The following is a 23,925-nucleotide window of genomic DNA, read 5'->3' as shown; positions in this document are numbered from 1 at the left end:
ATAGGAGTTCAGTTTGATTTTTAATTTGAAGAAAATATACTCCCTTGCCCTAGACAGGGAACAATGAATATAATATAATTACATGGTACAGGCCACTTTACAGTTACAAATGGTCCTCTTGGGACTTCCAGATTATTTAATTGTAACAGATATTTTTCTAGTAATTTACTTTTAGATCCCCCTGTCTTTCTACCTGTCTTGAAAGAACAGGGGTTGGGAGTACTCCCCACCTCTGTTGCTGCCTTTGCAACTTCTTGGTCCTTTCTGAATGGCTGTTTTTCTGAGAATAATGGGGAGTTGAAGGGAAAGAATTACAAAGTAAAGTCCTCCTTAATTAGCACCTTTGTCCTTGTTACCCCGGTTCTCATGGAAGAAAAGAGTCACTTTGTGCACGGAGCTAGAGGGAGGGTAAAATTGCTTAGTATTTCCTCTTTTAGAAAATTTCCGTTAGCTGATCGGCAAGATAACTTGAAGTATTAGTTGCTGCATGTGAGTAGCTTTGTTACACAGAGTTTTTTTCCCTAGCGGTTTTGTCTGAAACAGGCATTCCTCTCTAATGCCCTGGGAGCTTTTATGCCATCCCATAGATTCTGAAGCAAGTGGGTATGTTTGGGAAACACTCTCAAGGTATACTTCTTGTGTTTGTTTTTAAGTCAGGTTTATTGAAGTATACATTTTTGGGTATACATTTCTAGGAATTCTGACAAATGCATTCAGTCATGTAACCATCACAGACAAGACACAGAACGTTTCCATCACCGCATAAAGTTGTCACGTGCCCCGTTATAGTCTAACCTTTCTCAGGATCTCCCTGCTCTGTGTCTCTGTTCAGATGTCTCTTGCAGTGCCCAGGAGAGCTAGGTAACTCACGGGAGCAGCCTGCTTTGTTTTCTGGGGTTTAGTTTTTAAAAATTGCTTACTAAACACCGATAGGGCTTTGCTTTGATTCTGGGTGGCGAAAGGTGGTGTGTAGGTTGAGGGTGGCAGGGGTTCAGTCTTGGTGGACCTCAGATACTTTCCTCCAAATGGAGCTCCTTTGGGGTGCTGTCTGTGGCCAGAGTGGCGTCTCTGGTTATGTGTCTGCCGCATCTTAGCCTTCCTTGACCCCCTTCCTCTCTGCTTCCTCGTCTCACCAGTGCCGAGGTGTCCCGTGTGCTCTACTCCCCGCAAGCTCCATCCTCTGAAGGCCTGGCTAATAATATTCCTCCCCTCTTGGGGAGTCCTGAAAGAGCTTTTTAAGGTTTCCTTGAATAGGAAGCCTAAAGAAAATTCGGAGCCTTGGGCCAAAATACTTGGAGATGGGTGTTTGTTTTCCCTTGTGAGGGTTTGAGGGAATACCAGAGTTTCTGACTAAGAATTTGCCCAGAAGGAATACTCGGGTCGTGGGATCTTACTGTGAAACTGAAAGAGGCTCATAGCAGTTCAGCTAAGGTCAACCTTATGCCTTCAGACCCTTAGGTATTCCCAGGCCCTCTACTAAGCTTATTAGCAGATATTTCATTTTCCAGGCAAGCCTACAAGCACAGTATGGTTTTTCTTAGTGACTCCTGAAAGATTCTCCCTTGAAGCAAAGAGCTCTTCGGTTTGTTTCCTCCTGTCTGCAATCAAAAGTCTTTTGTTTCATAGAATTTAAAGACTTGACACTTTGTAAATATTCAGGCGGAGAAATCACTGTGATGTGAAAAGTTTGTCTAAATGTAAAGATGGGTCATAGTTGTGAAGATTGGACTCTAAGTGGGGAAGGGGTGAGGAATAATGTGAATGTCCGTGTCCAGGTGGGAAGTGGGCCAGATGCAAGTTGACTACCTCTCATCTTGGCCAAGTCCTCAAATCAGCTAATATTTTAACTTGAGAAATGCCATTGGTAGATAACTATCTCGATTGATTGATACAATTAAAATTTGATACCTTAGCAAAATGAACCAGCAGAATTCTCACCTCATTTCCCTACAATCTGTTTAAAGTCTGAAAAATAGTTTCACAGAAAGATAGGAAGGAAAGTTACAGAATCATTAGGCATCAGTGAATGTTTGGGGTTTTGTTTTTAAAGATACTGTGTTACCGAGGATGGTTGGTTTGAGTCTTTGAACAGAGTTTGTCCTGTTGACTGAGGCTACAATGTAGTCTTTTGAGTAGACAGTTGCTGCCACACTCCCACCCCCCACCCCTACACCAACCTGGTTATATTACGTACCCTCTTCTTCCGCCTGTTCTTGTCTTTAGTGCCTCAGTTTTTAGAATGATTGCTTAAATCCACTGTACTTACCAAGCTGTTCATCACTCCATCCTCTCAGGAGTCTGAATATTTGTCCTTTACCCCTGGTAGAGCCGAAGGAGGAAGACGGCATGGCTACATGGGACACCTGACCAGGATAGCCAACTGCATCGTGCACAGCACTGATAAGGGCCCCAACAGCGCCTTAGTACAGCAGCTCATCAAAGGTAATGGGTTTATGGAATTTTCATTACATTTTTGTTGGATTGGAGAAAGGATTTAGGGGTAAAGTGGAAATATTCATAGCTTTTTAAATAGCTGTCTGAAGAGTTTCCTTATATTATCTCGAGATTTGAATGAGGCTCTTGAGAAGGTGTTTGAACAATATAGATTTTGGCTGTATCTCTGTTCTTAGTTCTGCAGTCCTTTTATTAAGTATTGGCAGGCTCAGCCGGTAACTAGTTACCCACTTTCATTCTCTAAGGGTATTGCTCACTAAACCGTTCCTTTGAGCTTGAAGTACTCGTAGGCTGACAGTTGAGCCACTTGAGCTACAGTTACTCTTGCTTTTTATTTTCTTCTGAAGTCCCCTACATAGCCTATGGATTGAGTTCCTTTAATGGGCATATTAAAGCATTTAACAGCATTTTTTCCATCTCTCTATTACTAAAATGAACAATATTAGCCAATATCCTAAAGGACTCTTTCTGCACTAGCATTTGAATTTAATCAGCCCAAGGTTACTTGGAAGAAACCGTATTGATGCCTTTTACACTGGCACCAAGGCCTTGAGTCCACCTCCTCCCAAATGAGAGCATCAAGAACTCTGTGTGCTCCAGGTTTGGTACCAGCGGGATTACTAGTCCTGTGACTTACTCTGAAGGCAAAACATCTTCAACCTCTGTGGTACAACATTCGTTCAGTTATTAACTTGCTGAAAATCATCTCTCAGTCTATCCTACTATTTCTCTCTTAAGAATGTTTGTGTTCAAGAGGCTGTTACCTATTGAATGTGCACGAAAAGTATAGTTGTGGCCCAGTGATGGACAAATTGGGGCTAGCCCACCTGTAATTTTGCTTCTTGAGCGAGATGTTAGCCAGATCATCACACTTTATGTCCTTTGCTGTGCACATGAATTGGCCATGTGTATGATTTTTTGTTTTTAGATCAGTCTTCGTTTTATGGAAGTTGCTTGCCTTTGTAAGAGTGTGTACACACGTGTGTTTAAACCAGAATTGTCAGATGACAGCCTTAGTGAGGCCTCCAAGATTACAGTTATAGTTTCATTTTCTCAGAAAAGTATTTGTGTATCCTTTTCTTTACAGTTTCTGTAGAAGGTAGCTTTCACTATTGCATACGTATCCATATGTTGGCCTATGACACAAACATTTAGGAAACATTACCTTTGAGCAATTTGAGAAGCCATACTGGGTTCCGTGGGACATTCATTGGCCAGATGCCAGTCAGAGTTTCTCAAGAAAGTGCGCAAGAGCTGACATTTGCAGTGTTTCCTAAACTCACATGACCATGGAGCAAAACTGCTTTTACCCCCACCTTAAAGACTGTTAACTTTACAGGGAACTTATTGGAAATATATTTTCCAGGTTAAGTTTTTACCAAAAGGTCTTAAAAAACTTGTTGAATTCAAAGAACTGCTTAGGGCTCTTGGCATCAAGCATAGACCGTGGTGGAGAGGGGGTTCCTGAAAAGTTCTCGGGGTTCAGACTGAGCACGGCTATACCCCGTCCCTCCGAGAGCTCAGCCTGCAGGGATTGCTTGCCTTTGAGGAACCACGTGGGTGGTGCCCTCTCGAGTTACCTGTTTATTTGTCTGTGTGCAAGTCACTGTAGTGATAATGTTTTTTTCCTTTTCTCCCTCTGAAGATCTTCCAGACGAAGTCAGGGAGCGATGGGAGACGTTCTGCACAAGCTCCTTAGGAGAAACTAACAAGAGGAACACGGTAGATCTAGTAGGTTCTACAAGGTTACATTTCTGTGATTTCGGTGCTCTTGGCCTTTGCCCGTCTATTCAGAAAGATGTGAGACATCTTCCACTTGTCCTGATAATTGTAGGCCAAGCTCATGTTTCTTACCAGTAAAAGAGGTCAGTGCCCACCGTACTCTTGCTAATTTGTCTAGTCAACTTCCAATTCCTGCTTGGGATGACGTAAGGGTACAAAGAAGCTACTCATACCTGCTCCCACTGTACTCGGTTTCCACCTCCCTCAGTGCCCTGCTCCCCAAGCACCTCAATGAGCAGCCTCTAGCCTTCCTTTTACTGTGTTGGGTTTGTTGCCTTATGCCTAAATAACCCCGGGTGGTTAGAAAACCTAAGTGTTCGATATTTTCTAATGTTATTGAGTTGAGTTGACCCTCATTAAAGTCATTCCCAGTGGGGGAAAATTTTGTAGATGACTTTGAAAACCCCAGCTTTAATAGATTGGTACTTTGAGCCAGGGAATAATGGCATTGATAATATTCTTAAAAATTATATTGGACTTTGGAATGTAGTCTTTGTTTTCTTTAATACGTTAAGTTTTAAGGTAAGTATTGCTTTTGCTTTTCAAGGAAAAGCTTTTCCTTTTGCAAGCACATGCCGGCTGATAGTGGAGGTGGTGGCCTTGACTCTCCACGGAAGTAGGTGTGTCAGGCATTTCATTCTGTTTTTGAGATTCAGCAGCCGCAGCCTTGCATTTCTAATACACAGTAACGCTCGATTGCTAGGCAGCCTTATCTGCTCAGAGCAGCGCCTAGAAGTGGGGTGGGGGTGGTGCTGCAGAGAGCGTCACCAGTCATCCTGCGTCACCGCCCGAAGGGCCCGTTGCCTCCTGCTTTGCAGATTGTCTAACAAGTTTGGTTATCTTTTTCCAGACTCTTGACAGGTTGGTGGCTTGTTCAGGTGGATATAGTGAGAGAATTATTAGGTATTAGGAGCTGGAAGAAATATGAAGTTGAGAGAGAACTGTAAAAAGGGAGCTGTGTGGGGCCATTTAGTTAAAATAGATTTGGTGGCCCTTATTGTCGCAGGGTGTCACAGCCCAACAGAGGAAATGGCATTCACTTTGACAGCCCTGAGGGATCAAGGAAGGGTTAAGTAACTTTTAATGAATGTATTACCCACTGTACATTGTTTTTTCCCCCCAGTCAAATTGGTTAAAATCCTGGATCATCAGGGTCTTATTGTAGGGTGAAATTGTTCTCTCATACTGTTAAATTGAACCTTTTAATTTTAGAGGTTCCCAGATTGATTCCTTGTTAAGAATGCAGGAAATGTGGTCTCCTTGAAGGGGATTTTTGTCTTGTTTCTTATTCATAAAGAAATAGGAGTATTAATTCTGATCTTGCTTGGGAAACTTTGTCAAAAATTGCCTTTTGGGGCTTCCTTGGTGGCGCAGTCGTTGAGAATCTGCCTGCTAATGCAGGGGACACGGGTTCAGGCCCTGGTCTGGGAGGATCCCACATGCCATGGAGCAGCTGGGCCTGTGAGCCACAACTACTGAGCCTGCGCGTGCTCCTCAACAAGAGAGGCCGCGATAGTGAGGGGCCCGCGTACCGTGATGAAGAGTGGCCCCCACTTGCCACAACTAGAGAAAGCCCTCGCGCAGAAACGAACACCCAACGCAGCCAAAAATAAATTAATTAAAAAAAATAAAGCTTTAAAAAAAATTGCCTTTTGATTGACTTCAGAGGTAGAAGTAAAGAATGTCCAGTTAAACTTGTTGTTATCAGGATTTTTTTTAAAGTTATCTTTGGTAATTCAAGCAGATTTCTTTTGTGAGTAGTTTAAATATTTATAAAGATGGACTTCATTGCAGTTCAGGTAGCACTCAGCTACTTTGCACGATGCCGTCAGTTATCTAGTCTGTGACTGTGTGTAATGTCATGTATGTCCACACAGAGGAGCGTGGGCTTGCCCTGCATAATCAGTGCACAGCCCTTTTGGGTCAGACACATCTAGACATACATTTACACCTGTGTTGAAGGAAAAAATCATCACGGGCTCCACCTATCACGCTGATTGAAGCTCAGTTCTCCTTCGCCTATTGCACTTTCTGCCGTAATACTTGGACTACATAGATAATCTACAGTAAAACAAAAGAAGGAGAAGTTCGCTTATATGGCAAAAGTGGTCAGATATATAGAGCCCTGTTAGCATTGCATATCCTTTGTTGACTTAGCCCCACTCTGTGCTTTTGTTGTTTCTTGAGACTTTTGTGTTGATCTCTCAGGACCTCTTCACTTCCTTGGTTTCAAATACCCAGTACTAAAATACTACCTCTACTTAGTCTTAAGTCCTTCTAATAGGGAATTTTGTTTTGTAGTATTTTTAGGGATATGGGTATTCCAAGTTTTAAGGATCCTTATACATTAATCCTGGGCCGCCAAGGAGAGTTGAACTGTCGCCTCCAGGCTCTTCATTTTCTGCCCAGAATGTTTCAGGCTATATCCCACATGTTCCAGGGAAAATGTGCTGTTGTGAATATTATTATAAACACAGTTTGATACATGCAGTGGGTGTTGCCCTTGCAAAAATGTCATACAGAAATGTCATGCCCACTAAGTCGTGTAGCGCAAAGTCCAAATAAAAGCATTTCCCTTCTAATTGCTTCAGGCATACTCATCACTGAAATTGGCAGTTAAATAATAGATTGCTTATTCCCTGCCTCCCTCCCCAAATAGATAGATTAGATACACTGCCCTGACTTAGTTGGTTTTAGGATGATGGCTCAGATACCTCTCTGGGAATTATTTCAGGTATATTCATAGGACTTGGGTCAACCTGTAGTTCAGCACCAAATGCTTGAGTTAGTGCATTGTTAGGTTGCCCTGGCCTGTTCTTTATTTTCTAGCCACAGCCAGGATTCGTTCATTTATACAGCAAACACTCACCTATTCTTCTGGCTGTGGGCCTGAGGACTTGCTCGGTTATGTAGGATAAGCTGTGCCAGCCCCAGGCTCCTGCCATCTTCTAGGGCAACATCTGTCTTCCAGCTCCTATCACTTCTAGGGCAACATTTGAATTACCTTCTCTCTGAGATCTTTGAAGTACTTTAATCTTCTGACCCCGTCATGCCAAAGTATATGAACAAGAGATTCATATACTGCTTATGTTTTTATGTTGGGAGTTTATCATGAGTAAAATTTGGTGTTTTAATTATATCCAGAGGCCTCATTGTTTTGACTAAGCCCCCAAACTGTAAAAATTAGTAAGGATTTAGATACAGTAAATTTAGATAACGTAGGCAATGTTTCTGTACTGACTTTGGAAAATTGAGTTTGTTTCATTCTCGGCCTGCCTCTCCAAGGGTGAGGATTTTTTTTTTAAGGTTGAGGTAGTTTATGAGATAGTTTATGGAGGTTGTGTAGAGTAATACAAAATGCATGTATGAATTGCCTGGAGATCCAGCAGGTCAAGGTGGAACGTCTGAGGGTTTGCATTTCTAACCATCCCCAGGTCGTGTAAGTGCTGGGGGTCCACAGTGGGGACCACGTGCAGCAAGGAGCAAGTGTCTGTAGCTTCCACTTTTCACTGGAGGTTACCAGTTATCAAGTTACCAGTTATCAAGTCATGCTTAGGATTCTCCTAGCAACCTAATCAGCCAAGATGAAGAAAACTCTTATTTGCTTTTTCTTTTAAAGACAGTTAATAAAACTGAAATTTTATTATGAAAGAAGGTAACAACTCAAAAGCTTTTTTTTTCACTGCAGCTTCAAGAGTATAGTTTACTTAGAATGCATCTTGCTTGGCAAGAATGTTCTTATGTACTTGTTACTTTTTTTAAAGTTATGATTCTGTATTCTCATTTAGTGATTTACTAGTATTCGTGAAATATTTGAGGGGCTGCTGTGTGCTGGACACTGTGGATATTGCACTAAACAAGATTGGCAAAAATCCGTGCCTCAGTGGAGATGGATAAACAGATGGAGGGTAAACTAGGGGGAGGGAGTCGGGGAGTGTTTTGGGCAGATGTGCAATTTAAAATTAGGTGGTCTAGGAAAACGCCATGGAGAACATTTGTGTAGAGGCTGGAGGGAAGTGGGGGAGGAAGAGCGAGTGCAGAGACCGGCACAGCGCCCGCGTGGCTGTATCAGAGCGGGCCAGGGAGAGAATGGGAGGAGAGATTTAGAGGTTCTGCGGGCCAGATCTCATGCAACTTCACGGCAGGCTCCTGGGGTTGTGATCTTAGTGAGATGAAACCGTTAGGTTCGGAACTAAATAAAAAGTGACACGATTTGATGTCAGTGATTTAAAATCCTGTAATGATTTAAAAGATCATTGTGGCTGCTGGATTGGGAATAGACTATAGTGGGACAAAAGGTCGAGGCAGGGACACTGGTTGGATGCCTAATATAGTGTTAATCCAGACGAGGGAGAAACTTTCCACTAAGGAGGTGATAATAGACTTGATGAGAAGTGATGGGATTTTAGGTTCCATTTTGACAGTAGAGTGGACAGATGTGGGTGAGACAGAAGAAACAAGATGACTAAGATTTTAGCTGGAAGAAGAGGAATGAAAGAGGCATTTCCTGAGCTGAAGATGCCTCAAAAGGGGTGTGTTTTGGAAGCTTAGATCAGGGACTGAGATGAACAAGTTTTCCCCTGTAGGTAAATTAAATGATCTTTTAGCTCATTTTATTAATAACGATTTCAGACTGGGTATGGTGTAGGTAGGATCAGAGTCCCCACATCTTTTAAAAACATAATTGAGAAGGTGTGCATGTATTGTGTTATTATTAATAATAACTTGGTAAAACAGTAGTTCCTTTTTGGAGGAAAAAATTAATTGCTTTGAGGATACAAGTTAAGGAGAATATATAAGGGGGTCACAGTGTCTGGCACATAGTAGTTGCTCAACAAAAGCTAGTTGCTTATTTTAATTAATGACCTGATAAAATCTTATTTTGTAGCAAAAAGTATGAGTGAGGACACATTATATCCTTTTTGAACTTAAACAAGACATACTAGGAGTAGTCAGCTCCTTCTTTTCCTCTCTAGTTCACAGAGTTTGCTCTTTGAATTGTCTTCTGTTTTTGTGCCCTCCCCGCCCCCCGTGGTGCTGCACCCCTACAACACACATGGGCTTAATATGATTCTTGTACTGGCCAGCCAAGTTGCCCGAAGCTCCTAAATCCACTGCAGTGGGACAGCTTGACCTGCTCTTGACTGCAGTTGCCCTGCAAGGTGCCAGCTGCCATGACCAAGCAGTATTCCACCACCTCCTTTCTGCATCCTGGCTGGGCTCTCGTGGAACACCCTCACCCCCATATCTTTCCCACCAGCTTGCTAAAGCCACAATTGACTCAAGCAGGTTCCCTTCATTGATCACAAATTCTGCCTTTGATTTCATCAGGCCAGATTCAAAATTAGTGTGAATGCTTTCTCTATACTTCAGGGAGGATGGAGAGGGAATTAATTGGAAACACTGGGTTATTCACTTGGACTCAGTATCTTCACCAAAGATAGCCAGACAAAGGGAAAAGAGATTAATTTTATTGAGGCAGCGATTTATTCAGAATTTCATAAGCCATACCACATACAAACTCAGTTGGATTCTACTTTGGGCTTCTTGAGTCAGTGTTGGAACATCACAAAGCAAACCAGGCTGGTGTCTATAACTCTAGGCTTCTAGGCACAGCTTCAAGGGCTGGCAGGTAACGGCTGCTTGTGTCTCCCCCAAGGACAGTGCTCTCTGCCCAGAACACTTCTACAAAAAGTACGGGACGAATAACTCAGAAAATACAGTGTAAGTTACCCTTAGAAGTATAGTGCTTGTTCTTAGAATTTTACAGACTGTTCATTTTTATTACTTGCTGTAGAGCAATTACTGTCATTAGTGTGGTGCTTAGCCATTTGTATATCTTCATTTCCAATTGTTAATACATTTATGAATTAATAAAAATCACTTACCACGAATTGGTGAGCAGTTCGTGTTTATGCTTTTGCTTATTAATGTGAGTTGGTTTTAAGTTGTGAGGGCAGGGGGTTACGTTTTAAGCGGCAGAAGACTTGGGGTCTTGTAATGAGCAGGGGACTACTGACCTAAGTCATATTTAGCATTTATGAACAGTGCTTTTCTTAGAATGGGCAAGAAATGCAAGAATTTAAAGTGAAATGGTTGTATTTAAACCTGACCTTTCTAGTGGCTCATTAGTGATCCCTGGGAATTGCAACTTTACCCTTCAGGCTTGGCATATTTAATTATTTCTATATTTTATCTGAGCCATTAACTTCTTCCTTCCCTTTTACCAAAATCACTTAAATGGAGTACCACAGCTCTCACATGCTTTCTGGTGCTGTTAATCATGAGTGAAGTAACCACAGGTGGGCAGCAGCAGGACCGGTAGCCAAACCATCCGGTTGAGTGAAGTGTACCCTTGAATTATTGGGTGGATTTTACAACTTAGCTGTTACTTATTTTTGTTCCTGCTGTTGTTAACACATTAAGAGAAAAACTAAATGTGATTTTTCCGTAAAAATGCTGATACAATTGTCCAAAACTTTTCTCTGTTAAATAGTTTTTTACATTTCTATGCATATAGGTTACAACCTGCCATATTCATTCATCCAGTGATGATGAAATTGACTTTAAAGAAACGGGTTTCTCACAGGATTCTTCTTTGCAGCAAGTGAGTCATGCCTAAAGTTTTGCTTTTTGTTTTATTTTAAATGCTTAGTTTAGTTGCCATTTGTGAATCAGCGTTGGAGTGAGACATGCATTAGGTTGTGACTTGGGGTTAACCTGCTAGCTAGGCAAAGACATTTAAAAGAGGAAGCGTTGGGTACATGAGAGGAAGGCTTATGTTGATTGTAATTGCAGGGAATGTTTCTTCAGATCTGATAATAATGATGAGTCCGGTAAATTTTCAGGAGATTGAATGAACTGAACAGTTCAGTAAGCGCCTCAGACATGCTCATTACGCAGACCTGCACAGTAGACAGTTCCTGCAGTAGAGGTCTGTGGATAAGAGCACGAAGACTTGTTCAACGTCAGTGAAAGTAACTTTCACAATATCCCTGAACCCCAGATGGCTTACGTGTTTCCAATATCTTCAAATTGTGTAGTGACATCTAAGTGAAGTTGTAATTGAAGTAATTCATTGCCACCCTGTCCTCCTGCTCCCAAATTCATCGCTTTTATCAGCTGCTGGTAATCTTGGTGGGGCAGAGAGCAGGATATAGAAATAAATGCGCTGATCTATCATCCACTGGTGGTTCTTGGGGAGGCGAGGAATGATTTCACTATCTCCACTGGGCATCAGGTTTGGGAGCTAAATAGAGAAGCCCCTTTGAAAGTTATCGGCTCTTCGTATGAAGAAGTTGCCCTTAGTCAGGACCAGGGCTTGGCCTGTCAGTTGATTTGGTGTGGCAATGGGATTGACGTAGTCACCTTCCCACCTGGCACTGAATGTTGCTTAGCTTCTTTCTTCTCCCTCGTTAAGCCCCTTCTACCAAGGCCAGGCTGAAGCTTCTTATGCTTACGCTGGCCTTGCCTTTCGGTGTCCAGGTAGACTGACACACTCTGGTGTAGGTTGAGCTAAGCAGTCTCTTGGTTTGGTACTAAGGCAATTTAACATTCATGTTTTCAGGCTAGGCCTGAGGTAGCATTTTGGTGGCTGGCAGGCTTCTCTTGATTCTTGACACTTCCCTTTGGAAGCCAGCCTCCCTAGGAGAGGGGCGGGAGCTGTCAAGCAGCAGGGCCTCATTGCCACCTCTCACCTTGGCTTGCTGTCCGGCAGCAGTGGCCACCCTGTAGGCCCAGCTGGCTCACTGTGAGCCCTCATGCCTTTGAGCAATCCTTGCCCGACCCTGGAGCGCCTGGGCAGTATTGAATTAGTCCCCTCGTCCTGGTCTGAACCCCAGTGCTACAGATTGCTCCACCCCTACAAAGAAAATTGATGGTGTACAGTGTACATTTTCAAGATGATTTTGATCTGGCGAGTAGCTTTAAGAAAAAGAATGCCCTTAAACATCTATTTGTAAATAAGCTAATAAACTCGGAACTTCCGGGCAACTGATTTAATCGGGTACTGGTGACATTTTGGTACCAGGAAAGTGGATTCCCTTACATCTCTTGAAATCTGGTTACAGGGTCATAGCTTTCCTGGGGAGAATTTTCTAACATTTTTTTGCTTTGACTGCTGATGTGCATATAAAGCAAGCCCAGTCACCAAACTGCCTTAACACCAGGCTGCTGTACCTGTGGGTTTTATCCACTTCATGTAACCCTCTAAAAGGAGGAAGAATAATTACTCTTTTCTGATTGACAGCCTTCCAGTAAACTTTTCTTTGCATGTTTAAACTGTACACCACTCATGGATCATTTTGAAAATAAACATACTCCAAAGCATTTTTTTCTGAATTTAAGAATACAAATCTAGGTTAATGTAAGACTTTCATGCTGGTCTCCTTTATAATCAAATCAGTTTATATATATCAATTTGAGGTTCTCATTCACATTTAAAGCTAGGTCTGTTGCTAATGCTCGAGTACAGAGAGCTTAGGGCAGCTCACTTAACAGACTTGGCGGGGGGCCATACTTGGCTCGGGGCGTGCTCACAGCTTTGGTGCCCCTTCTGGTTTCCTCACCTCTGGAGCTTGACTCTTCCTCCTCCTAAGGCTGCCTCACAGGGTAAAGGGTGAGGAGGTCTTCCTCGTGTGGTGTCTGAAGAACTAGGGCTGGCTGCCAAGGATGGACACCACTCCCACTGCCCCCGTCCTCGACAGGCTTGTTCATAGGCCGTCAGGTCTGTGGACGGGGACTTTCTGTTGCCCAGGTGGGTCCACCCAAGAGATTTACTTAAGAAAGCGGTGGGCTCCCTTCTCAGTGACTTGAACAGTCCCTGGCTTTGGCCAGGATGACAGTTCTGAGACGTGGGTTTTTCTTTTTTTCCCTTTTTTGCATAATTAAAAGTTTTTAATAATCACACAACTGTCTGGTGCTTTCCAGATTTGGGTTTCTAGCGTCCAGAACACTTTTCTAAGCTCCAGTAGAGTACAGTAGCAGCCCTCACTTACGTGGGTTTAGTAAGCCTCGATGGCTTTATTAGTCAAAGTCAGCCTTGAGACCTAAGTTCTTTGCTGGCTTTATCTTCCTAGAAGCTACAGTAGACTCAGAGCTAATGAGGACTACGGTTTGTTGGTTTTCTTTTCCTCTGCGTTACTACGTGGAGGCTGTGTCTGTCAGCAGCTATATATCTCCCTCCATAGATGAAGAGAGACAATGCAAATATGTGTGTGCATGTTTATGTGTATCTGTATATGTATCTATATGTTTGTACAGGTATGCATTCACACATGTATTTATAATACACTTAGTATTTGCATTCTGTTATGAAGCATTTAAAGTATTATGAAGCATTTAAAGGAATACTTTTGGGAATATTTCTTCCCTTTTACACCCAAAAGATTTACAGTATGATCTCTAGAAGTATAAAACATTTAAAGAAAAAGAAAAAAAAAAAGAATCAAAACAGTTGAAAAGGACCTTTTCCCCTTGTGCAGCCAAATTTCTAATCTGTCAATAAACTCAGAGCCTGGCTTATACTGCTTGCTCGGAAGAAGGACTTCGTGATTCTTTGCCACACCTTTGAAGCTACCAACCATGCGTCATACCTTATAAAAGATAAAGCAATTCAGACAAGTTGGTTTCTTCCTACTTACGATATTTTATATTCGTATGTCCAAAACTCAGCCCAGCCTCCCAGAACTTGTCCCTACCGTTCTGCTTTCACCCGAACTCCCACAGCTTTGGTGTGCCTTACCAAATGCACCCCTGGGGGGCTGGCCCCAAGTGCTCATGTAGTATTGTCTCTTTGGGCAAGGAAGGGAGCAGCGGGAAAGTGTGAGAGTGAACAGAGGGGTGGTGGGTATCGAGGTAGAGAAAAGTGAGGTTTTAGGTTCTCGGTAAACTAGATGCAGCATTTTTTAGACCTAAGGAAAAGATGCCTTCCAAAGCCAAATATAAGGTTTATTTTTAAATTATCCACTATTTGGATTATCCATGCCATAATTCCCTGCCACCAGAACGAATAATCAGGAATTAACGGCAGAGGCATTTCTGCAGTGTTTGTCTGCATGGTAGAGTCCGTGGGCTCTGCTCAGATGGAGAACCGAGGAGAACTTGGCCTTCCCAGTAGTGGCCTCAGGAGCGACGCTTTTAGTTCAGCTGCCAGCTGCTGCTTGTGCCTCCGTGAGGTCCGTACACAGCTCTGTCCGTGGGCAGCACGCACGTTATTTGTCTCCATATTTATTGCTCGGGGCAGAGTGAGGAGTGGCACTTGCATATCTTCATCTGTTCTTTACTCCTGATTGAGAACATGGAACATGTTTGCTGACCTCGCTTGTTCCCCCGGGCCTGCTTGTTGTTTGAAATTAGAATAGCAACATTTTTGTGGAGTCCGTTTTAACATTCCCCCTTTCTTGCCTAAGAGAACCCAAGTGAGCCTGGTGCTCTCTAGAAACGGTGTAGTAAACAAGAGCCGACTCCTGCATGGGTCTTTCAGTGTTGTAGGCTTTTCAGAGTGATTTTGGATCAGTGTTATAACTTTCTGTCCTCTCTCTAAGGCAGGTAGGATAGTAGTTACTTTTCTACTCTTCCTAGCCTCTGAGCCTTAAATCTTTTTTGTAAGAAAATGAAGTGTCCCTGAACATCGTGCTGTAGGATTGTGATTGTGATCATTAGTCATTTCTCCTCTGGTGCCATGTTGCTGTAGTGGACTGTGGGTGGGGAGATGCAAAGAGGGAGGGTGGGTGGTTACCATTGGTTGGATCTTAAGATAAGGTTGGTTGTGTTCAGAGGTGACTGATACACCTTATAATTTCAGACTGTCACATGTCACTTGATCACGCTTTTGAACTAGACCAAACCTCTCTCTAAAGATAATTTGGAATAGAGGTCAGTGGTCACTTAACATTTCTTACATGACATGTGCATTAGAATAATTTATGGACCAAATTCCAAACATTTCCTTTTTGGGGTAAATCGTGTCTGAAATTATTTGATTTTTTTTTTTTTTAGAAAAACACACCAACTTTTTAGGCCCTATGGCTATATAAATAAGATGATTTCTGGAAAACAAATGAGCAAATAGTATGTAGAATGTCATTAGAATCATTATATCACTGTCACTGGTCCTGGGGTTGCCAGGCCTTTTCTGATTATCAGATGCAACAAATGACGTCCAATTTTATTGACCAGTTTGGCTTCAACGATGAGAAGTTTGCAGATCAAGATGACATTGGCAAGTGAGTATGTCTTCTGTTTGCATAACTGTCTCCTACACTCCTGCTCTTTGTGAGATGTTCTGGTTCTCCTGGATTCTTGGAACCCTTTTGCATTCGTGAGTTGGGAGGAACCTGCCCTCCAAGTGTTCCTTTAGTTCCAGCCTATCAGCCTGAAGCACCCAGACAACATGTAGGAATAGAATGTCACTCCCACAGAGCAGGCTTGCCCTTGGGCTTGACATCTTTCACAGAGGTTTATTTGTATTAGGTGTAGGAACTCAAGTCATTGTTCTCCTCTTTGAGGTTTTAGTGCTAGATCACATCATCTAAAGTAGTTAATCCCTATGTCAGTTACCTAGTTACCTGGCCTGAGCAGGTATGGTTCTTTTACAGCACACAGTGAATGGGGTGTCATATTATGGCTGAGCAGCTCTACCCCCTGTGTATTTTCTCTAGCTGACTAACCAGAAGGCAGAGTTGGGGCTTTTCCGCCCGAGAGCCAGGCCGTAAGTTCATTCATTCTGCAGTCAGGGAAAGAGGAGCATAGAAATGGGGATTATTGGTAATGTGCAGAATTAATGGATAGAAGATGTGTGGGCCATCCACAGAAATGAAAACAAATGTTCTAGCATCTGACCTTGGGAAATGAGAGGTATTTATAAATGAAGTATTTACAAGAGGGGTGTTACAGCTCACCAGCCAAGTTCTCTCTCACAGGGGCTCCCTGATGATGGTCACCAACACCCAGCATCTCTCAGGGTTCCCCACTAGCAGTAGATGCTCAGTAGTTGGTTGAACTACAGCCAGTGGAGGCTGTTGTTTGTCATAAGTTGCAGTTTATGGCAGGTGAGAAGCTAAAAGACTTTTTCCATCACACTCTAATTGTGCCAAACAACATGCTGTGTTGCACAGGGGCCTGGAGGCTCCACTGTAAGCAGAGCAGTAGTTGAAGGCTGTCAGCTGCCCTAAGCACCCGCTCATTGAAATCCAGAAAGAGCAAGGACTCGATGTTTGTGTCTGTGCCCCAGGAGCGCTCACCCCAGAGCCCGCAGGCTCCCCCATGTGGCATCTCAGCATTTGTCTGTCTGGACTCATTTATTAAGAGCTACTAGTTAGGGACTTCCCTGGTGGCGCAGCGGTTGAGAGTCCACCTGCCGGTGCAGGGGACACGGGTTCGTGCCCTGGTCCAGGAGGATCCCGCATGCTGCGGAGCGGCTGAGCCCGTGGGCTGTGGCTGCTGGGCCTGCGCGTCCAGGGCCTGTGCTCCGCGGCAGGAGGGACCACGACAGTGAGAGGCCCGCGTACCGCAAAAAAAAAAAAAAAAAAAGTTACTAGTTAGGAATCCATAGTCTCTTTAGAATTTGTATTGGGTATTTGGAATAATGTTTGATGAGAACAGATCTTTTAAGGATTATAAAATAGTCCCACCTACTCAAAAATTGTTTAATAGGCTCTGAATTCTTTTACTCCCTACTTTCTTCCTAACGATGCCATATTATAGCATAAGATTTCAGGGGTATCTGTGTTTTATGTATGAATTTGACTCTGCCTGGAGAAAGTTCGGGGTCTGACAGCTTCTGTGACCTTTTTTGTGCTTTGACCTATTTCTTCTTTGCAAATAACCTTTTTGGGGTTATGAAGTATGGCCCATGGAACCATGGTTTCTACCATGGATGTTAAAAATCTTTTATAGGAAGGCTTCGAGGGTGCGTTTATTATGTCGCAAGAGGCTTCCATTCCAGCCTTCCCATCCTGTGTAAATTCCGTATACCAAGGGAGGAGGTATCATTTAATGCAAGCAGAGTTTGTTGTTACTTAACAGAGATTTTAATGATAGTGTAAATATTTTAAATTTGGAGAATTTCACAAATACTGTTTCTGAGTCTATAGATAATTAACTATTCTTGCACTTACATTTTGTTTACAGTGTTTCTTTTGATCGGGTATCAGACATCAACTTCACTCTCAACACAAATGAAAGTGTAAGTATTAAGGCCTGTCGCGAGTAACAAGGCATACGTGAGATGGACAAGTGGGAATGGGGTTCTCTCAGAGCCTGCCTGCAAGAGCTGTGTGCACTGGGACCCCTACGCCCTAGGAAGCTTTGTCTCAGATTGCTGTGACTTCAGCCACTCACATGACCTGCCTGGCCCCTGTGGGCATGTGAATTTGCAACCCTGGTTTAAGATGTGACAGGGCTAATAAAACCAGTGTAGATATTGAGCTCCAAAGACTGCTGTTTGACTCCAGCCTGCTGCCTCTTACATCTGCTGCATGTCACCAGGAGCGAAACTTGGGCTAGATCAGGGCCAGCCTCTCATCGCTAGGCGGCTCTGAAACGCCAAGTCAACCACATCAGTAGATTGACACAGGATTAGTGTCATTTGAATGGGCACAATGTTGATTTTTATGTCACTTAACATGAGAGACCAGTGGTTTATCTGCTGTTGTGATAAGTTAGAAACTAACCGACTGGACCATGACACTCATCACTGCTTAGCTGGCCCGGTAAAAGAAGAGCTCTTTGTGTTAGGGTAGGTCTGGGCTGCATCTTAGGTAGGTGGGCCAGGGAGGCTCTTAGAATTAAAATGGTGCTTTCACCAGATGAAAGTGAGTATATGTAGACAGTCTCAGTTTCTTGTATGCTAGTTTTGAAGCCAGTCTTTTGGGGGGAACTTTCTGTTGCTACTTACACAGAAGCTGACATTAGTTGCTTACATTTTATCTTGGTGTATGTGATAGACACAGTTTTTTTTTAAAGGGTATAGAAGAAGATGATTTACATTGGTAACTTTTGCGGAAAATAACTTGATTTTAAAATTGATTTTCTCTCTCTCATTTTTATGTAGGGAAATATTGCCTTGTTTGAAGCATGTTGTAAGGAAAGAATACAGCAGTTTGATGATGGTGGCTCTGATGAGGAAGATATCTGGGAGGAAAAACACATTGCATTTACACCAGAATCCCAAAGACGGTCAAGGTGAAAAAAAGTTCGTTATAGTAGTAATAGTATCCAGTGCATAAAGCAAATGATTATTAGGAGACGTACATTGTAACCTCTCCAAACATATATGTTTGACCTAGAGATCAGTGCTTTTGTCATGATCAGAAATGCCCTTGTAAATTGGTGTAAATTGTGCCACTGCACTTGTCTGCAGTGTAAACAAATCAAGGTAATCTACTTGAAAATGCTCGAAGTGTGTAGACATCGTTCATGAGATGTTGTGACGCAGCCAGTTCTTATCGGGCAGGGATGCTGAGGGATGTAGTCATCTCGTGCTTTGAGTAAACGTCCCCTTACCAGTAACAAGAGCAGCAGCTGAGTTACGTGTTGTTTCTTACAAAAGACTGAAAGTTTCCCCGGGGAAGGGAAAAGTTGTTTCTAAAAGTTAATTTAACTTGGGGAGACAGAGTCATGTCATTTGATACCCACTGGGATCAACCCAGTCTCTCCCCTCTCCCCCTCATTTTTAAAATTCACTCTATCCAAAAACCCCAGTTACAATGCAGAGCTTGTCAGACTGGATAAAAAAATAAGGCCTGGGCTTCCCTGGTGGCACAGTGGTTGAGAGTCCGCCTGCCGATGCAGGGGACACGGGTCCGTGCCCCGGTCCGGGAAGATCCCACATGCCGCGGAGCGGCTGGGCCCGTGAGCCGTGGCCGCTGAGCCTGTGCGTCTGGAGCCTGTGCTCCGCAGCGGGAGAGGTCACAACAGTGAGAGGCCCGCGTACCGCCAAAAAAAAAAGCCTGATTTATGCTGCAGATGGGAAATAACTTAAATTATTTAAAAACTTAAATTAAAAAAAAACTTTAAACAGGTTAAAATTAAAGGTAGAGGGATCTATATTAATATTAAAGTAGATTTCAAAGGAAAAGGATAAAGGAAAGGTCATAAAGGGGTTATTAGAAGGACATAATGCCAGTTGTAAATGTCTACATATCTAATAACAGGGCTTCAGAATAGAGCAAAAACTGATAGAACTGTGAAGAGAAATAGGCAGATTCCACAATTATATTCAGATATTTCAGTACACCTCTCCCAGTAAATATATTCAAGTATACATGAAATATTTCCCAAGAGAGATCATATTTGGGCCATAAAGCAAGTCTCAGTAAAAAGGTTTCAAGTCATACAAAATACACTGTCTGACCCCAATGGAATTAAATTAGAAATCAGTAACAGATCTCTAGAAAATCTCCAAATATGTGGAAACAAATAACACATGAGTTAAAGAAAAAAATCACAGGGGAGGGACTTCCCTGGTGGTCCGGTGGTAAAGAATCTGCTTTACAATGCAGGGGACGCGGGTTCGATCCCTGGTCAGGAAACTAAGATCCCACATGCCACGGGGCAACTAAGCCTGTACGCCACACCTACTGAGCTCATGCACCTCAGCTAGAGAGCCTGCCTACCGCAAACTACAGAGCCCATGTGCTCTGGAACCCCACACGCCACAACAACAGAGCCCACATGCCCTGGAGCCTGCACACCACAACAAGAGAGAAGCCCACATGCCGCAGCAAAGAGCCTGCATACCTCAACGAATATCCCATGTGCTGCAACTAAGACCCAATGCAGCCAAAAATAAATAAATTAAATAAATGAATAAATAATCAATCAATCTTAACCAAAAAGAAACATTTAAAAAATCACAGGGGAAGTTGCACAGTACTTTGAATTGAAAGAAAATGAAAATACAGTATATCAGGATTTGGACCTTGCAACTGCAACAGTACTTAAAGGATCATTTTTAGTACTAACTGCTTACATTAAAAAAGAAGAAACATGTCAAATCAGTGACCTCAACTTCCACCTTAAGAAATGACTAGAAATACAAAACAGAAAAACAGTAGGGAAAATCATTGTAATCAATGAGTCATGACTAAAAGTTGTTCTTTGAGAAGATTAATAAAACTGATATACGTCTAGACAGAATGGTCAAGGAAAAAAGAGAAGATACACATTATTAATATCAGGAACAAGAGAGATGACATCACTACAGATTCTACAGATACTAAAAGGGTAATAAGGAATATTAGGAGCAACTCTATGCCAATAAATCTGACAACTTAGATGATCTTTGAAAGACACAAACTACCAAATCTCAAGCAAAAAACGATGACCCGAGTTGTCCTGTATCAAAGAAGTTGAATTTTTAGTATAAAACTTCCCACATACACACAGAAAAACTCAAGGTCCAGATGGTTTCTCTTTGGTGAATTCTACCAAACATTTCAGGAAGAAATAACACCAGTTTGTACAAAAGCTTCCAGAAAATTCAAAAGGAGGGAATAGTACCCATCTCATGCTATGAAGCCACATCATTGTAACTTGATACCAAAAGCTGGCATTGCATTACACGATGTGAAAAGAAAAGTGACCTATTATTCTCATGAACATAGGTACAGAAACTCCTTTAAAAATTATAGCAAATAAATGCAACGATACGTCATGACCATGCAAGGTTGATTCCAGCAATGCAGAGTTGGTTTAACATTTGAAAATCATTCAGAAGGCATGTGGCTGAATCCAACATCTATTCCTGATAGGAATGCTCAGCAAACTGGAGATAGAAGAGAATTTCTTCAACTTGTTTAAAGCTTCTTCAGTCAACCTACAGTGAGCATCATACTTAATGGTAAAAGACTGAATGATTTCCCCCCAAGGTCAGGAACAAAACAAGGATATCTGTTCTTACCACTGCTTTTCAATATTGTGCTGGAGGTTCTAGCCAGTGCAGTAAGTCAAGAAAAAGAAATAAATGGTTTCTAGATTGGAAAGGGAAAGGTAAAATTACCTTTGTTCATAGACAATGTTACTATCTATGTAGAAAATGTGTTGTAATCTACGAAAAGACTACTAGAACAATAAAGTGGGTTTAGCAAGATTGCACAATCTTGGATCAATATAATTGTATTTTTACATACTGCAGCCAACAATTAGAATTAAAATTACTAAACAGTACTATTCACAGTAGCATCAAAATATTAAATATATAGGGGTAAATCTGACAAAAGCCGTGCAAGGGCCATACAGTGAAAATTATAGAACAGCTGAGAGAAATCAAGACTTGATAAATCTTGAAGAATTGGAAGACCTAATACTGTTAAGATGCCAGTTCTCCCCAGATTGATCTAGATTCAGTACAGTCCAAACAAAATCATAGCAGGTTTTTTTGGTAGCTGTTGACAAGTTGATTTTTAAATTCATATGAAAATGCAAAGGACCTAGAATAACCAAAACAACTTTCATTAAGAACAGCATTAGAGTATTAACACTACCTGACTTCAAGGTACAGTAATTAAGACAGGGAATAGATCAGGGGGACAGAACAGAGAACCCGTAAGTAGACCTGCACACATATGCAGACATCTGATTCATGGTGGAGGTGCAAAAGCAGATCAGTGGAAAAAGGATAGTCTTTGGAAGACATAGTGCTGGAACAGTTGGACATCTATATGTAAAAAAATGAACTTAGTCCATACCTCTTACTGTATATACACATTAACCCAAAATGGATCTTAGGCCTAAGTGTAAGACATAAAACCAGAAAACTTAATGCTGGAAAATCTTTGTGACCTTGGGTTAGGCAAAGATTTCTAAGATACAACACCAAAAGTGCTGTACATGAAAGAAAATTTTGGTAAGTTAAACTTTATCAAAATTAAACACTTCTGTTCTTCAAAAGACACTTAATATTAAGAGAATGAAAAGACAAAGCATACACCCAAGAGAAAACATTTGCAAATCATATATCTGATAAAAGACTTCTGTGTAGAGCATATAAAGAACTCTCGTAACTCTATAGTAATAAAAAAGACAACCCGATTTTTAAAATAGGCTAAAGATGTGAAAAGAACACTTGAGAAAAGAAGATGAGCACTTGAGAAGAAGCTCAGCATCCTTGGTAATTAGGGAAATGCAGATTCACGCCACCAGGGGACACCTCCACGCACCCTCCAAACAATGCAGTTGTTTAGATTATGATCTGTGTCTTCAAGCAAAGCCCAAGTGGGAGAACAGCGGGAGACCCAGAGTAGGATCAGTCTTAACAGAATGACGGGCAGATTGGATCCAGGTGAAGTGCAGTACGATCTTTTTGTTGTTGGAGGACTTTTGAATTCTTTGGATTTAGTTGGTGGCCGACAGGCAACATTAAATATTTTGGTCCTTTTTTCCTTAGCTCGGGGAGTACAGACAGTGAGGAAAGTACAGACTCTGAAGAAGAAGATGGAGCAAAACAAGACTTGTTTGAATCCAGTAGCGCCAACACAGAGGATAAAATGGAGGTAGACCTGAATGAACGTAAGTTGCCTTCTTCCGTATCAGCCGCTGTGTGTTGGAGATAGCCTACAGTATCTGAGATGTCTTCTGAAGGAATGGTTAAGTTGAAGCACATGTTGTCATTTGAGTCCCCTTGAAGGTTTAAGTCTCAAGGACCGGGCCTAAGGGAAGGAGCAAGTTACACCTTTGATGGGAGAGCATCTCTTTACGGTTTGGAAACCTTCTGTGTGAGTCTGGCTAGAGGATAGAGCACACTGGTAGGTCCATCCTCTGGCTACAGAGACTGGGTACCAAAGCAAAAGGGGAAAGGCCGTAGATTCTGGAAAGATGAGGAAAGACTGATCTGTAGAATGAGGAGTGCACTTAAACCAGAGGAAACACCTTAAAGCTCGAACAGTTTTAAATGGGTTCTCCACGGTTTGTTTATGAACCCTGTAATCCTAAAACTTGTCCAGCTAAGTGCTTATTTATGTTTTGCTGCTTGCTAAGAAGACTTGTGTTAGCTGGCATTATAAAAATACTGTTAACTTCTAAGAGTCCAGACAAATTTTTTTGTGAAAGAGCCATGCGGGTTGCTACTAGGGCTTTTCTCAAGGCTGAAAGGGCTTCCTGTTACCCAGGAAGGCCTTTTATGACTCAGTTCCAGAGGCTGAAACCCAGCTCTGGAGGTCAGGTTCAACCTCCTCGTAACCTCAGAGTTTAGCAGTAATCCAGCAAATCCCACGTGTTACAGACCCGAAAACGGAGAGCCAGAGAGGAAGTACAGATCCTCTGTCCTCTCACTCCTTTTCCAGCTCACCTTCTTCACGAGGACGTGATACCGTTCAAATCAGCGCGCCTTTATCAGGTTCCTCCTGTGTGCCAGGAGCTTAGAACCTACTGACGAAGTGGAGAGGTTTACCGTCCAGTGTGATGAGGACGGCGGGCCGGGGGAGCTCAGGGTCGGCCCGGCTCACCCCAGGCACCTGCAGAGACCTCCCAGAGAATGGGATGCATAATAAAGACAAGTAGGGATCAGTCAGTTTGCACAGAAGGCAACTCATATGAAGGCGCAGAGCTGTTTAATATAGCTCAAGAAAAGGGTGAGGTGGTGGAGGTGAGGCCAGAGGCCAGAGGAGAATTTTATCCTGAAGGCAGTAATCCTCCTCCTGAGGGTTTTACTAAGAATTACAGTATTTGATCTGTTTGGAGATGATCACT

At 42.4% G+C, this 23,925-nt stretch overlaps 1 protein-coding gene across 25 annotated transcripts in view; it reads left to right on the top strand.

Annotated features, from left to right (window-relative positions):
- The window catches only part of PPP6R3 (protein phosphatase 6 regulatory subunit 3), a 127,084-nt gene that overhangs the window by 85,016 nt on the left and 18,143 nt on the right, over window positions 1–23,925 (top strand). For 15 of the 25 annotated variants that reach the window (XM_089914382.1, XM_089914380.1, XM_089914390.1 and 12 more), the window contains 7 exons: window positions 2,327–2,442; window positions 4,100–4,185; window positions 10,757–10,843; window positions 15,364–15,461; window positions 17,368–17,422; window positions 18,290–18,420; window positions 22,625–22,746. In XM_089914382.1, the coding sequence (XP_089770508.1) occupies window positions 2,327–2,442; window positions 4,100–4,185; window positions 10,757–10,843; window positions 15,364–15,461; window positions 17,368–17,422; window positions 18,290–18,420; window positions 22,625–22,746 (695 nt within the window). The remainder of the gene's footprint in view (window positions 1–2,326; window positions 2,443–4,099; window positions 4,186–10,756; window positions 10,844–15,363; window positions 15,462–17,367; window positions 17,423–18,289; window positions 18,421–22,624; window positions 22,747–23,925) is intronic. The other 10 variants (XM_022591168.2, XM_089914387.1, XM_022591167.2 and 7 more) reach the window with 5 other exon arrangements.

This window comes from Delphinapterus leucas, chromosome 7 (assembly GCF_059928025.1).
Source record: "Delphinapterus leucas isolate spDelLeu-1000000601 "Yukka" chromosome 7, BTC_Dleu_Yukka2, whole genome shotgun sequence".
Taxonomy (NCBI): domain Eukaryota; kingdom Metazoa; phylum Chordata; class Mammalia; order Artiodactyla; family Monodontidae; genus Delphinapterus; species Delphinapterus leucas.
This window is presented reverse-complemented; position numbering and strand designations above follow the sequence as displayed.